Here is a 14929-nt window from a genome sequence, read left to right as displayed (position 1 = left end):
GTCTCCTTGCTGTTTTTCTTTCTGCATCCCCTTTAACAACAAGTTCAGTTTGCCACTTGAATGGAGCACAACTCATAAACATTTTCTGTCATGAAATAGAGTCTCAAATTCACACAAAGATCCATTTTCTAATAATTTCCTTTGGTGCACACAGACATAACCTCCATGGTTCTCAGGGAAAGTATTACATTCACCTGGACAGGTTTGGTAACTTAACCTATGTGACTGTGTGTGTTAACAGACCATGTGCAGCCTGGCCCATGAAACGTCAAAGTCTGAGCCTAAGAAATGATGTGTGTGACCCCGTATTTACACAACAGACCTTCTTATGTGACATGCCACTCAACATCAGTGTCTCTGCTGCGTATATGTTAGGACTCCAGTTGTGTGTGTGTGTGTGTGTGTGTGTGTGTGTGTGTGTGTGTGTGTGTGTGTGCTACAACTAATTGATTTCTTCATTATTACCTCTACAAGGATATGTTTTTTTGTTTTTGTTTTGGGGATTACGCAAAAAATGCACAACAGATTTTTGTGAAACTTTGTGAAAGGATGAAGCATGGGCCAAGAAAGGACCAACTAAATGTTGCTGCGGCTCTAGACAATGGGGATGAACCGGGAACCCCTTTTTTTTAACATTGTGATATAGATCTTGATTTATGTCATAATCATAATATTTGAGGTGCTGATATCTATGAGTGTCCAATTTAGTGCAGCTCCAAATTAAATTCTGGATCTAGCTGTTTTAATTGTGGTCTTATTTACTAAAAGATCATTTCTTTATAGTGGTAAATAGAAAGGCAAGAGACTGCAGTAGAACAGATACACGCCTCAAAAGAAATCTGTAGCTGTTAAGGTTGATGTGAGCAGATTGCAGACACGGGTTCAAGTGACAAAACAACATAATACCAAATAACCTAATCCTAGAGATACAGTAGGAGATAAAAAAAACAAAGAACACACAACTGGTGTGAAAAAGGGCAGGGAAACAAGATGAGCTGAAGCACAGAGACTTATATACATAAGGGAGGCTGCAGGGACGATGGAACACAGGTGAAACACATCAGGAACAGGTGCAGATGATCACAAGAGCGGGAAAACAGCACAAAGACAGGAAATTCAGCTAGAGACACACGAGGAGCATAATCTCAAAATAAAACAGGAAACAGAACAACAAACAAACAACCAAACAGAACACAAGGAAACCCAGGTAAAAGTCCACAATCTCAGAAGTCTGTAAACAGAAAATCGGGACCAGAAGACAAACTCAATAGTTCATACGAAAGGCCTCTGCAAAATGAAATTAATTCGACTCTCATTTCTGAATGCTTGTTTCCCAGGATATTAGAGTTACATTGAGTTATGTCACAGGGGAAAAAAATATCATCACATATTTGTTTATTACGATCATAAGTTTAACGGTCATTTCCACTGCGTTTAATTAGTAAACGGAGCATTCACATCTCACCTTTGGGAGTCAACTGTTAATTTTTCTTTCAAAGATGCCATAAGCATCTTCAAACTAGTGATGTGCAAATTAAAAAAAGAAAATGATGAAACAAATTAGGTTTACTAGGCTCAAATCTGGCAGCCTGTTTTCTGACTCTTTACTTCTCCTGACTAATTTCTGATGTACTTAGAATCAAAACTGAAAAACACTTTGCACCTCCATTTCCCAGAACAGGCGTGTAAGAGAGGGATGAGCAGAGCTAAACTTGTGAAAGTGCTACCGCACACGTTTTATTATACGTTTCGGTACTAGACCTTCATCAGGCAGCCTTTTGTCTGACGAAGGTCTAGTTATAGTATTGATCAGTTCAGCCGACCAATATATGAAACAGTTTCTAATTGAAGTGCTGTTGCCTTTTGAAAAAAAACTTTAACATAGGATACACCTGTTGTTTCTTTGGTGCCTCCTCGTCATCTAGAGGTGTTTATGGGATGGCAACGTCCTCAATAATGTAGGACCTCATCAGACATTTTTCTGATCATAGGACAGAGGAGGTACAACTAGAGGGAAGCATAGGTAGCTGGGTGGAGTTGCTTGCATGAGAAACACTTCCAGGAGAACATGACAGGGAGGGACTGTGAACCCAGCATCCACATTGACAAATACCACCAAGGTCCCGATTTCATTCCCTGTCCAAAATGTCACAAAGCAGACATGTGGTGCTGGTTACTAAACATCGACAGTGTTTCATTGCCTTATACAATAGACAGACAGAAAGGTCAATTCACTTATGATGGCTAACAAGCATGCAGCCACTTTATGGACCTCCTACAGATGTTTACATGTTCCTTTAGATCTGAATGGTCACTCATCATTATCCTTGATTGTATGCTGAAAATAATGATACAAAGAATATTACCATGGTAACTGGGGCTATGCTAGCATGTCCATGTTTCTGTTCATCTATTTATCCATTGTACTGCTTACCTTTTAGGGTCATGGCTGACACTGGGGGCTGGCTGAGGGGCAATGGACAGTTTCTGTTGATGTGCTTTATAACTCCTGTACATTTGGTCCATCTTCCTGATAATTGGGGTGAGAGCTTATGAGCATCACTGTGATTTAAACTGTTTGAAATTAGAGTGCATGAGAAGCCTGAGTACATTTTAACGGCATGTTATTTTTTGCATCTGAACATTTTCAATGTCTTGGTGAATGTATTTTATTTGTTTATTATTTATTTATAAAATGATTTATTTATACTAAGCAAAATAACCTTGAACATAAATATTATGGTTTATGTGCTGACAAATGTGAACTTCAAAGGAGCTATTTAAAAAAAAAATCAGCAAACGTTAAATACAGTGATGGGACAGCTACATAGCACCATCTAGTGGTTAGGACTGGGCAGTGAAAATAACTGGACTGATGAGTGTGGCTCATTGTACTTGGGTAGAAGAAACATTTTAGACTCGTTATTGTTTACATATCAAGATTAATATGGAGAACTACTTGTTTGATATAATGTCCCAGAATATTCGCTCTTAACTTAACCAGTACGCTGTGGTTGTGTAAAATGTGGAACCTGCAGACTGCGCACAAACCAGATGCAACTATCACTTTTCAACATTTGTTGAACAGGTGGTTTTATGTCTCTGCCCTGAACACACTGTGTCCCAGAGGGGGGCAAAATTGAACGTTATAAATTAAACATACATTATTAATTACATTTTTTAAATGTTTGGTCCGATGTTGAAAATTAAAAAAAAAAAGAGTTTAGGCTATTTTAGACTGAGCTCTACAGGTGGCTCTGCCTGCCACTAATTGGCTGCCTTCGGGCGACCTGCTGCTTGCCGGCACCGCGCTGACCACTGCTCTACCTTGTAGGCTACTATTATGAAGGTGAACATGATATCTAAGTCGTCCATTTCAAACACAAAATTAAACAGTGGTGAAAAATGTATGCTTTCACTCAAATACTGTTCTTGAGTAAAGGTTTAAAATGCGCTATATAATAATAACACTAATAATAATAATATAACTTTATTTGTAGAGCACTTATTTAAACAATGTTACAAAGTGCTTCACACAAAAAAAATCCATGGCAAAATGAAGAATGAATTATAATAAAAGGTATTAAATTCAGTTCAATTTTAAGAGCCAGATTTTAACATAAAAAAGTTAAGACCTTAAATTTATAGAGAAACCCAACAGTTCCCACTCACTTCTCTACATTTCAGACAAATATGTTCATAATCAGACTGAGGATTAGCCCTTTTTATTGTGTCTTTTGTCATGTAGAAGAAAAAAAAATTCTGTTTGCACAGTTGTCAAGCCAAATATTTACTTTATGTGAGTCATTTTCTAATGTGTGTGTGTGGTTGGCTCCACGATGCCTGTCTGCTTGTGGTGTTCAATGGTCTGTGTGCGAGTACATTGCAGGCAGGCTTCATAAAACACGTCAGCAAGGAACCCATGGAGCGACAGTGGAACTCAACAAGTTGTGATCTGACAGTTGTCATGGAAACGCATCTTCTGCATCCAGTCCTCTTCAGTTTCTTGGCTGTACTGAATGGTTGATGGTGCAATAATGTGGTCATGTTTAGATGGGCAGTGATCCTGGCAACAGAGCAGGAGAACTACTGACAAATTGAAATATAGAACATTGCACCCATCTTATATAGACATTTTTGACAAATGTATTGTTTTTAATCAACATTTGATTTGAGGAAGAAAGGCAATAATTGGAGGCAGAAGTCACACACACACACAGACTTCACCTTGAAATTCAATGAAATATATTTTGGGAACTTGCTGTTTATCCCCATAATGTGACTGTGTAAACAGATTTAGGTCCACACAACATGAGTAATACCTGGACAACGCACATACACACCATGACAAAAGAATTTAGGCAGAGAAAATGATCGGCTGTTCAACATTTGTAATTAGAAAACACTTGACATCTTCATTCCATAAAAAGATCAACAATCTCAAGTCATCCACTGCTTTCTTTCTTTGGAAAACATACAGTACTAAAAACAAACTAAAAAAAGAATAAAAATCTGTTTAAAACCTGGAGATTGACTGCAAAGCACAACTGGGAGGTCTTTATATACACATTCACATGGTGCTCAAACTCCTCCACATCAGCTGCAGGGTGTTAAAGAGGGGGAGTTCACCCAGATATGAAAATACACTCATTATCTACTCACCCCTATGCTGATGGGGTGGGTGAAATGTTTGAGTCCACAAAACAGTGTCAGGGGTAAACAGTGTGGCTGATCAGTGACCTATCTTCAGATTTAATAAAACATAACATGCCTCCATACTGCTCGTGTGGTGTCCCCCAGAAGTGGCTAAGCCAGCGGACGTTAACATTTCCGACGGTCCCTGAATGCCCCTTGTTGGAAGATATCAGAGGACATTTAGGCCAAAAACACGGTGTAAATCACTTGGATGACACACACATGCAGTATGGAGGCATGTTATGTTTTATCTGTTATGTCTGAAGAATGAGTCACCATTGACCTCAATTGTATTGGATTCTGCTCCAACAAAGTTTAGCCCTGAGACCACAGGAGTGTTTTGTGGACTCAAACACTTCACCCACCCCATCAGCATAGGGGTGAGCAGATAATGAGTGTATTTTCATAATCTGGGTGAACTCCCCCTCTTTACCGCCCTGCAGCTGATGTTGAGGAGTTTGAGCGCCATGTGAATGTGTATATAAAAGACCTCCCAGTTGTGCTTTGCAGTCAACCTCCAAGTTTTGACCCACACCCCTATGCCCCCCCCCCATCGGCATAGGGGTGAGTAGATAATGAGTCAATTTTTATTTTTGGATGAACTATCCCTTTAAGGTCAGTTCTTGCATGACAACAATAAACATCAGGTTTCACTATCGAATAAACAATGAAGACGAGACAAGAAAAGGCTCTTTTCGTAGACGAAGGACGAGAGGAGTAGAGTCAGGGCAGCATTCCTTTTTATCATCACACAGTGAATTAATCAAACAAATAGCTACAAGCGAAATATAAATAAATACGGTCAATAATAAAAAAATATAAAACAACAGTTGTTAGACAATGTTGCTTTGGCACATTTCTGGACTTATGTTACTATGATCAATAGGTCCCAAACATTTGTTATACTGTGTGTCATGTCAGATCAGGCTTGACAGCTCCACAGTGTCACTCTTAAAGGCACCATCACACCAGCATTTAAAGCTGCAGAGGTCAGCGGAAAATGTACAGTCCTTCAAATGAAATTGCCACTATCAGTGGATTTGGAACATAAATCCCGATTTTTCACAGTGATTTCAGTTGAAGTGAATATTCTACAGAGGAGAGAGTAGGATAGTCCTGGATGTAATGCCTCTTCAGTATAGTAGTATACACTGTGCCACTAAAACAAAAGTGGTGTTCAGACAGTTATAGACAGGAGTTGGATGTAAAAACACATCTACATAAACTGTATGAACTATTTGTCCTTTTGGAAACCAAGCTAATGTGCATGCTAAATGACAGTTAGCAAGCTTGTTTACTCTAAAGGCTTTGTTCCTGCTTCAATAGATTGTTGTTGGAAATAATGCTCAGTCATTGGAACTAAATGCCAGGGGGCTTAAAATGACACTGTAGCCATGTCTAAAGTCAGGGGCTGCATCCTTTGGAGCAGAGCAAATAGACTGTCCCATTTCGAAGGCTCCTTCAAATGCGGCCGACAAATGCTTCCTTCCATCCTACAGGAAGGCTCCAATGGATGGATCCATCCCAGCCTAACCTATCCCAGGGTTAAACGTGATTCAGTGGTGAACCGTCTTTCAAAGAGATAATAGCGCCAGCAAGCAACGAGATGGTGAGAATCCGACCGTGGGAATCCTCTGCATACATTACCATCTCCTCTCTGGTTGGCCCTAGCACTCTACATGGCCCATGAAGGAGGCGGTCTTCATGGAGTAGACTTCTGTGTAGATCATGTCCTCTGAAGGATGCAGCCCCTGAACTGACACACAGCTTCTATGTGACAGCTGGCTAGTGTTTGTTTGTTGTAGCAGTTAACACTCAGGTAGAGAAGGGTTTCACTAGATTCTGTCAAGCGCCTTTGTCTTTGTGGGATCACTTTTAGCCTGGCATCCTTGGGCCAAATTCCATTTGCAGATGGGTCTGCTTTACGATTGATTTTCAAGCTGTGACATCAACGTTCTCAGACCAAAATGCCTCTGGATTCAACCAATCAGAGCACTTAAACAGCAGAAGTGCAAACAGACAAGATGTCTGGAAGCACTGTTTCTACAGCTGTTTGTTGTTGCCCCTAATCGCAGCAATTCTATGGGGTTTTGATTTTATTCCATACATTTATCGTATTAAATGCTGGTGTTAGCAGGCCTATATTATGTGTGCAAAGTGCCGTGATGTAATTTCTATTGAAGCACCAAAGCCGTTCCTACTAAACTGGCAAAAATAAGAATCAAAGTGTATGTGTAGATTATATGAGAAGTTTCTGACAGCAGTGTGCAATTCGGGTGGTGCTCAACAGGGGTGGAGTCAAACGTTTGACTCCACCCACATCGGCCATGTGCTTCCTGTTTCCTTGTTTCCTTTCTAACCTAGACTGGACTGACATGCTGGAATTACAGCACCAGCTCTGCAAAAACCATCGACAATGGAAGTAGGTGGCACTGACATTATGAATAATTTACTATGTAAAAGTCACGTTAGACCAGAGCAGTAATACATTTAAAATTACCAACTAATGTTAAATTATTGCGGCACTGTTAGCATATAATTAATCCCACTGAAAGTTAGCAAAAGCACCCTTTTGCACACGAATTAAGCTAAAGTTAGCTTGACTAATTTAAATTTGGATGCTTTAGTCGGTAATCATTGGTCTACATGTGCAGTTATCTGCTCGACTGAACCTTTGACTTGTTGTGTTGCTTCAATATACAGTGTCAAACCCAGACCTTTTTGTGGCAGGGTCTCCCTCCCCAGTCTCATTGGAATGGACGGGGAGGATTGCATCACAACGCTCCAACAACTGCGGTTGTATGATCGCCAGGAGGAAGAGGAAACCACTATACTCATGGAACCTTTCATTTTCACGTTTCAGTTCTAAAAGGACTACGAGGTTTCATTGTGGAAGTGGTGGACAAACACAATTTGAGAGTCTTTGCTTCATTTGAGTAGCAGTTGTGAACATTTTTTGAGGAGTTTGTTTTTTAGTTTTTTGTTATTATAAACAGATGTTCACTTAAGTTCATGTGGAAGTCACCTAAGTCTCTGATCTCTTTCTCGGTATCTGTAGGTGAGATAATATAAGTAAAATGTTACACAAGCCACGGTACAAATAGCAATGTCTGTGTTTGTATTTTAAATAGACATCACGCTTATGTCAATAGGTTGATAAGGTGAAAACAAGAATTACATAAAACCTTTTTTATGTATAAGGCAATTGAAGTCAATTTATTGAAAGCCTCTTTAAACTCCTCCCATTGGTATTAGGGCTGATCATAACAATTACATTTTTTGTAAATGACATTCTAGGGTTATAGATGTTTAATTATTTTTTTTGCACCAAATATGGGACAAACTGATACTTAAAAGGCTTGTATGTACCTATGTACAGTTCTGGAATGTCCTTCTAATAAACAGATTGATATTGTTTATTTTATTGTAATTTATTTAAATTCAGCTAACAGTTCAATTTTTGTTTCAACCTCTTTTCTTTAAACACAGGCAATGATTATTTCAAAAATATACTGGTGTGACATGTCTTATTAGGGAGCAGTGTTCATGCAGTATGGACGTTTGTTTATGTGCTGCATGGCTTCCAGCACTAGGTGGTGCCTTTGAGTAACTCTAACGGGAAGGTTCACTCTCGATGTCATCTAATGATGTGCTCAAAATGTTGAGCAAGGCCTCAAATTGCAGATTGCAGTCAGGGGTACATGGGATTACATGGAGTCCAAAAGTCATAGATCTAATTCATGTAGATCACAAATGCACTCTGTTTTTTTTACCCTCTTTATTTCGACCCTTAAATACAGGCCAATTCCTGGTCATATATCCAAACATGAAATCAAGTATGTATCAAAAATACAGTGCTTTTCCAATTTAAAATATATTTGTGCTAATGTACTGTGACCAATATGTTCACATTATCCGAATAACTGTCTTTAGATACTCTTGGCTTTAAATAGGAAATAATAGGAAAATGATTTGGCTTCATTATAACTTGCCTGGGGGTCTGGCACAATATATATTAGACCATGGCTTTATCTGTGTGCAGCAATAAAGCAGTGTAACAAAAGGAAAAATGATAAATGCTTCATAAACATGGCATATATGTTTCATTGCATGATGAAATAATAACAATGCATGAACATTTATGTCACCAGACTCACATTATAGAAAGCCTTTCTGAACGTGTTTAACATTGCTTGGATATACACTCACCGGCCACTTTATTAGGTACACCTTGCTAGTATCAGGTTGGACCCCCTTTTGCCTTCAGAACTGCCTTAATTCTTCGTAGCATAGATTCAACAAGGCGTTTAAACGATGCTCAATTGGCCCAAAGTGTGCCAAGAAAATATCCCCCACACCATTACACCACCACCACCAGCCTGAACCGTTGATACAAGGCAGGATGGATCCATGCTTTCAAGTTGTTTACGCCAAATTCTGACCCTACCATCTGAATGTCGCAGCTGAAATTCAGAGACTCATGAGACCAGGCAACGTTTTTCCAATCTTATATTGTCCAATTTTGGTGAGCCTGTGCGAATTGTAGCCTCAGTTTCCTGTTCTTAGCTGACAGGAGTGGCACCCGGTGTGGTCTTCTGCTGCTGTAGCTCATCTGGGTTCGACGTGCTGTGCGTTCAGAGATGGTATGCTGCATACCTTGGTTGTAACGAGTGGTTATTGGAGTTACTGTTGCCTTTCTATCATCTCGAACCACTCTGCCCATTCTCCTCTGACCTCTGACATCAACAAGGCATTTTCGTCCACACAACTGCCGCTCACTGGATATTTTCTCTTTTTCGGACCATTCTCTGTAAACCCTAGAGATGGTTGTGTGCGTGAAAAATCCCAGTAGATCAGCAGGTTTTGAAATACTCAGACCAGCCCGTCTGGCACCAACAACCATGCCACTCAAAGTCACTTAAATCCCCTTTCCTCCCCATTCTGATGCTCGGTTTGAACTTCAGCAAGTCGTCTTCACCACGTCTAGATGCCTAAATGCATTGAGTTGCTGCCATGTGATTGGCTGATTAGCTATTTGTGTTAACAACCAATTGAACAGGTGTGCCTAATAAAGTGGCCGATGAGCGTATGTGTAGAAATGCTTCCTGGTACATTAAAAATTGTGTGGCACTGCTCCGAACATTCAGATACACACACATGCACACACATGCAGTCACAGCAGACTTTTGTTCCAAGAAAGAGGCCTGTTGGAAATCATTGAAGTAGCGTCTGTGTGTGTGTATACTCACTCACCAACATAAACGGGAACAGTAGACCTCATAGGAACCAAAGCTCAGTCCGAATGAGGCTAAACCTTTTCACATGTCCTGGTTAAGGTTTTGGTTAGGGCTAACGAATGAATGTAAGTCAATGCAAGTCAAGATAGCTGCATAAAGCTGTGCATGTGTGTACAGATATCTTTGTGACGACCATTTTGAGCCTAGAACCTGACATTTTGTCTGGTCCTCACTCTCTGACCTACTTTCAATGGGGTGTTTAAACGTTAAGACTTGGCTTTAGGGTTAGAGTTTGAATTTGGATCAGGTTTAGGATATGGTAGTGATTTAGGCATTAAATTGTGATGGTTAAGGTGTGTGAGTGTGTGTTTTTGTGTCTGTGTTCGCACAAAAACATTCTGAAGCTGTTTGTGGTCTGTTTTTTGTCCATTTGTGTGATTCCATGTGTGTGCATGTTGGTGTTGGTGTCATTATGGCTGAGAAAAGGCTATTGGTGTAAATGAAGCACCCCATGACTGCAAACACACATCCACACACTTTGCATAAAGCAGCACCAACACACACACACACACACACACACACACACACACACACACACACACACACAAAGGCTACATCTGGAAAATGTCGTTGTGTGCTTATGTAGCAACAGACAAACACTTCTGTCTTTGTGAGGACATGCATTCACATGATAAAGTCCCTAGCCCCTTGGCCTACCCTTAACCATCACAACTAAATTCCTAACCCCAATCCTAACACTTACTCTAATTCTCAACCTAAAACCAAGTCTTAACCGTCAAACAGCCCTATGTTTTGAGAATCATCCAAAACATCCTCACTTCCCCAAAATGTCCTGTAAGTTCTTATAGTCAAATCAGTCCTCACAAAGATAAAAGTATAAATACACAAAGCCACAAAAACACAAACAATTGCAACTCAGTGGTTAGGGCTCGTCTGACATCATAACCTGGCGTGCAGGTTGACGATGACCGCGTCTTCAGGCAGGTCTTTGATTGGCTGGTCGCTCGTGTCTGCTGCTCTGTGGTAGCTGCTCTCACAGCTGCTTTGAGGCGACTCAGGAGGAGCCTGGTACAGGACGCTGGCTAACACAAAGAAGATTGTCCCCAAAACCTGACAAAGACAGTGACATATGATATTAGTGAGGAGATGAAATGCACAGAAACACAATGGCTTTTAATGATTTAAGCCAGGGGTCTTCAATGTTTTTCAGGCCAAGGACCCCCAAACTGATGGAGAGATGGAGCAGGGACCCCCTACGTTATATATTGTATAAAATTGTGTTTTATATTAAACTGGGCCTAGTGCCATGTATAAACATAGCTACCCTGTCATTGTGCAGTCTCGTGCTGTGAGTGAACCGGTGCCCAGCTTGAGAGAGCTCCTGTGTGTCGCTGAATGTGTGTATTGCTGACTGAAGGATAACATCTTCTGCCTCCATTTATCCGTTCGCTACAATATGTTGGATTCAGGTTAATGTGTATTTAAAGACATTTAAATTTGTGAAAAGAAAATTGTCTAATCAACCAAAGATTTCGCGACCGCCCTGCAGTACCTCCGTGGACCTCCTAGGGTTCCCCTAGGGGTCGCGGACCCCCTGTTGAAGACCTCTGATTTAAGCACATAAACTGGTGCTCGGATTCATTTTATGGAATACATCGATTCCCTTTTTTGAGAGTTAGATGAGAGGATAGAAAAGTATGCCTGTCTGAAGCGAGAGGCAAGACACAACTACGTTTTCCAAATGTGTTCATAGTGCATCTTTTTTAACAGTGTTACAGTCTAAAGTTTTTAGACTGTAAAAGCGTTCTGTTCTTTCTTCTTTTAAGAAATGAGTCAAAAACATTGTCTCAAGTTTTTGATGCAAAAATGGACATGGGGCACAATCAACTATTTAGCAGCCAGGAGTTGTCCCAGAAAATCCCGATGGGGAACTCACAGAGACAGCCCGAAAAGTTAGTTTTTAAAGTGAGTCTCTACTCACACATCTGTCATTTTCTGCTGCTCAGAGTCTCTCAATCAAAACATAACCTCCTTGGCAGAGGCAATAAAGCATTACCTTACAGCCAATACCAGCTCCCAGTATGTACAGGCTCATGGCTGAGTTCTGATAGATGTAGCAGGAGCCCCGCTCACCGCACTGATCCTGCCACAGTAAGCAGGAGATGTCAATCACTGAGCCAAATGCTATGGGTCCTGGAATACTCCCTGTAAAGAGAGCAACATAGATTGGGTAATCGTAGCACAAGTGTGAAGTAGGTTAAAAGAGGCATGTTATGCTCATTTTCAGGTTCATGGCTTTCATATGGGTTACTACTGTCTCTTTAATGCCCCCCTTATGATAAAGCTCAGTCTGCTGTGATTGGCCAGCTGTCCCACTCTGGTGTGATTGGTCAACCCCTTTCAGCAGGTAATGTTGGCCTCCACTCTCGCTCAACTTGGCTTTGTTAGGAGGCGTGACAGACTCGCCACTAGGTAAATGTATGTAAATGTGGGGTTATTTTTGAAATCACGTTACATCACAATTGTGCGGAATTTGCAGACCTTTACAAACCCACAGAGCTCAACAGCGTGGTTCGGGAAGTCAAAATCCCATTCACTTTCTGAGTAGAGATTTTGAGTATCAGCCATAATAACTTAACCATCCAAGATAAACTTACTACAAGCTTCAAGATAATGAAGCAATGTTATATTCTTCTGTAGGAGCCACAAGTATGTATGTATGATTTCATCAACTGCATTTTGTGTTGTGTTATTTACATCAGAAGTACTACACTACCCACAATCCATGGCTGTATTAGCGATGTCTCTGTGATTTCACGGAAAAACTGTGAAATTCATGATTTTTTATTTCAAACATGCTGCAGAGGAACAGAGTCAAAATAATCCAGACAAATTTAAAGTTGATGGAAAGGGATAATTCACAATGGTTCAAGGGATGCGTAGTTCCTTCACCCTAATAATTATGTACATAGTCTAGCCTTTTTCCATTTTCTAATATATTTTTCTAAAAGCAAATCTTTTATGGTCAGGATTCATTTCGTTGTTGGTTGATCTGGTTCCAGGCTTGAAACTCTTTAAGCCTTTTTAACTCTGAAAAACTGAAAAACCATCATATGTCTCCTTTTAGCACTTTGCCTGTAAATTGAACTCAACCCAAACAAGTTTACTTACCAAATACACGAATTAGAATCCACTGGATGCCAAGTGCAAAGGATCTCTGGCTGTCTGGTACACACCTACACAGCACAGTGTTGGTCAGACATGTAAGCACACTGTACATCAGACTTCATTACAATACAGTTTGACACTTTGTCCTGACAGTAACACCCTAAGGCTCCCTGCCTCTTACGACAACAGACACTAGGTCACTCATGAAATGTTGTTATAAGAGATCAACTGTTTTACCAATCTCTCACCTTTATAGCCTTTATTTACAGCGAGGTATTTTTTATCCTTAATAAAGGCCAGCATTGCCCTCAGATTAAACCCAGGCCTACCATTTGGCAGGAAATCCCTCAGTGTTCCATCATCATTATGTTGTTTTATCTGGAGATATAATCACTGCAGTGGCTGTGGATCAGACTCAAGACTGTAAATAAAGATGAACGATATGTGTCCACTTCCTCCCACTGTACAAAATGAAGCCAAAATATCCCAGATACGGGTAGAGACTTTAGCTGCTTTGCCGCAGAACCATTTGTGTTTACTCGTGCTACTAGTGTGAGTAAGGGGACGGTCACACCCATACAAATGTAGCAGTGGGGAATCTTCCTCCCATTCACTTCCAGTCTGTGCAAGCGAGGGTGCAAATAAAACATTCGCTTCCTGTGGAAAACTTGAACTCGAGCTTTGATCTGTGACATTCGCCGTGCAGTAACGCTAGTAAACACAACCTGCGAATATTCGCCCGTTCTCGTGTGTGTGTGTCCATTAGACTATCTGGAGGCTCACACAGCTCCAGGAATGTCCCTGTCTTCTCCAGGAGCTGTGTCTGGATGTCGTTTGTAGTGATCCGTGAGGCTGACCACTCGCTGGTGAGATGACCCGCTAGCTTGGGTTGGTGCCATTTCATGCAAGTTTTATTCTCAAAGCTGATTGGCTTTCGTGACGTTGCATTATGCAAATATTTCCCTCAGGTTCAAATATTTCAACTCAAGCAGGTGAAGCGAATATGGTGAAATATGCATATAACTGCATCTTTGAAATTGTTCATAATTTCATCGTACAAAAAATTTGTATTATTAGTCTGAACGCATGATTAGGCTGGTGATGCCATCTGGAGCCAGAATCTACACAATAGTGATGGTAGTTTGGAGATGTGGTAACCAGGTCTTATTTTATATATACAGGTTTTATAGCATTAAATAAGTAACTTGAATATACATCAGTGTGATAAGAACTACGTAAAACGACAGAACATTGACTTTTTATTTTGGCTAACATCCCATCTGGTGACATGGAGGAGGCAAGGTTTATGACCTATACTTCAGCAAGCCAGCCACCAGGGGGCATTCCAGTTGTTTTGTCTCTTCTCGTTTCGGGTAAGTGTAATTCCACATCCTATACTGTAATACCCACAGGTGAGGAGGGTGTGTTTTCAATTTTCAAAGTAAAGATGCATTTATAAACAGGGGTGTTGAAGAAGATTTCTCATGAAAAAAACAAAGAGGCTGAATTGCAGTGGAAAGGTCATTTTACTCCAGTGAGGACTACATCTCTTATACTCCTTGATAACAATATTGCTGATGTGTTCTGACGTGCGCCCAATAATGGCAGAGAGACTGCATCTTTGCGGCCGGCAAAAGGATTTAGACTCACAGTCACACCCAGACCCAGGAGCAGTGAGCAGCATCTTACACTATCCAGAAAAGAACCTTAATATTTAGTTTAATAAATAGATATATGATAATGAATTGATTGATAACTGAGAGAGGCTTGCAGGGGGGTCCACTCACAAAAAATGTTCCCCAAGAGGG

The 14929-nt window shown here is 40.5% G+C and overlaps 1 protein-coding gene and 1 long non-coding RNA gene across 4 annotated transcripts in view; one reads left to right on the top strand and one right to left on the bottom strand.

The window, feature by feature from the left end:
- The window catches only part of LOC117765081, a 29164-nt gene extending 23380 nt beyond the window's left edge, over positions 1-5784 (top strand). Inside the window, exon 4 of the long non-coding RNA XR_004614498.1 lies at positions 5010-5784. This is a non-coding gene — a long non-coding RNA (uncharacterized LOC117765081). The remainder of the gene's footprint in view (positions 1-5009) is intronic.
- A 3884-nt stretch (positions 5785-9668) lies between these two features.
- The window catches only part of slco4a1 (solute carrier organic anion transporter family, member 4A1), a 41642-nt gene continuing 36381 nt past the window's right edge, over positions 9669-14929 (bottom strand). For 2 of the 3 annotated variants that reach the window (XM_034591308.1, XM_034591307.1), the window contains exons 10-12: positions 13125-13189; positions 12010-12158; positions 9669-11063 (exon numbers count right to left, since the gene is read on the bottom strand). In XM_034591308.1, coding sequence (XP_034447199.1) covers positions 10893-11063; positions 12010-12158; positions 13125-13189 — 385 coding nt within the window. In that variant the 3' untranslated portion in view covers positions 9669-10892. The remainder of the gene's footprint in view (positions 11064-12009; positions 12159-13124; positions 13190-14929) is intronic. The other variant, XR_004614494.1, reaches the window with a different exon arrangement.

This window comes from Hippoglossus hippoglossus, chromosome 7, assembly GCF_009819705.1.
Source record: "Hippoglossus hippoglossus isolate fHipHip1 chromosome 7, fHipHip1.pri, whole genome shotgun sequence".
In the NCBI taxonomy this organism is placed as follows: domain Eukaryota; kingdom Metazoa; phylum Chordata; class Actinopteri; order Pleuronectiformes; family Pleuronectidae; genus Hippoglossus; species Hippoglossus hippoglossus.
The sequence above is the reverse complement of the archived record's forward strand: the minus strand, read 5'-3'. Positions and strand labels throughout refer to the sequence as shown.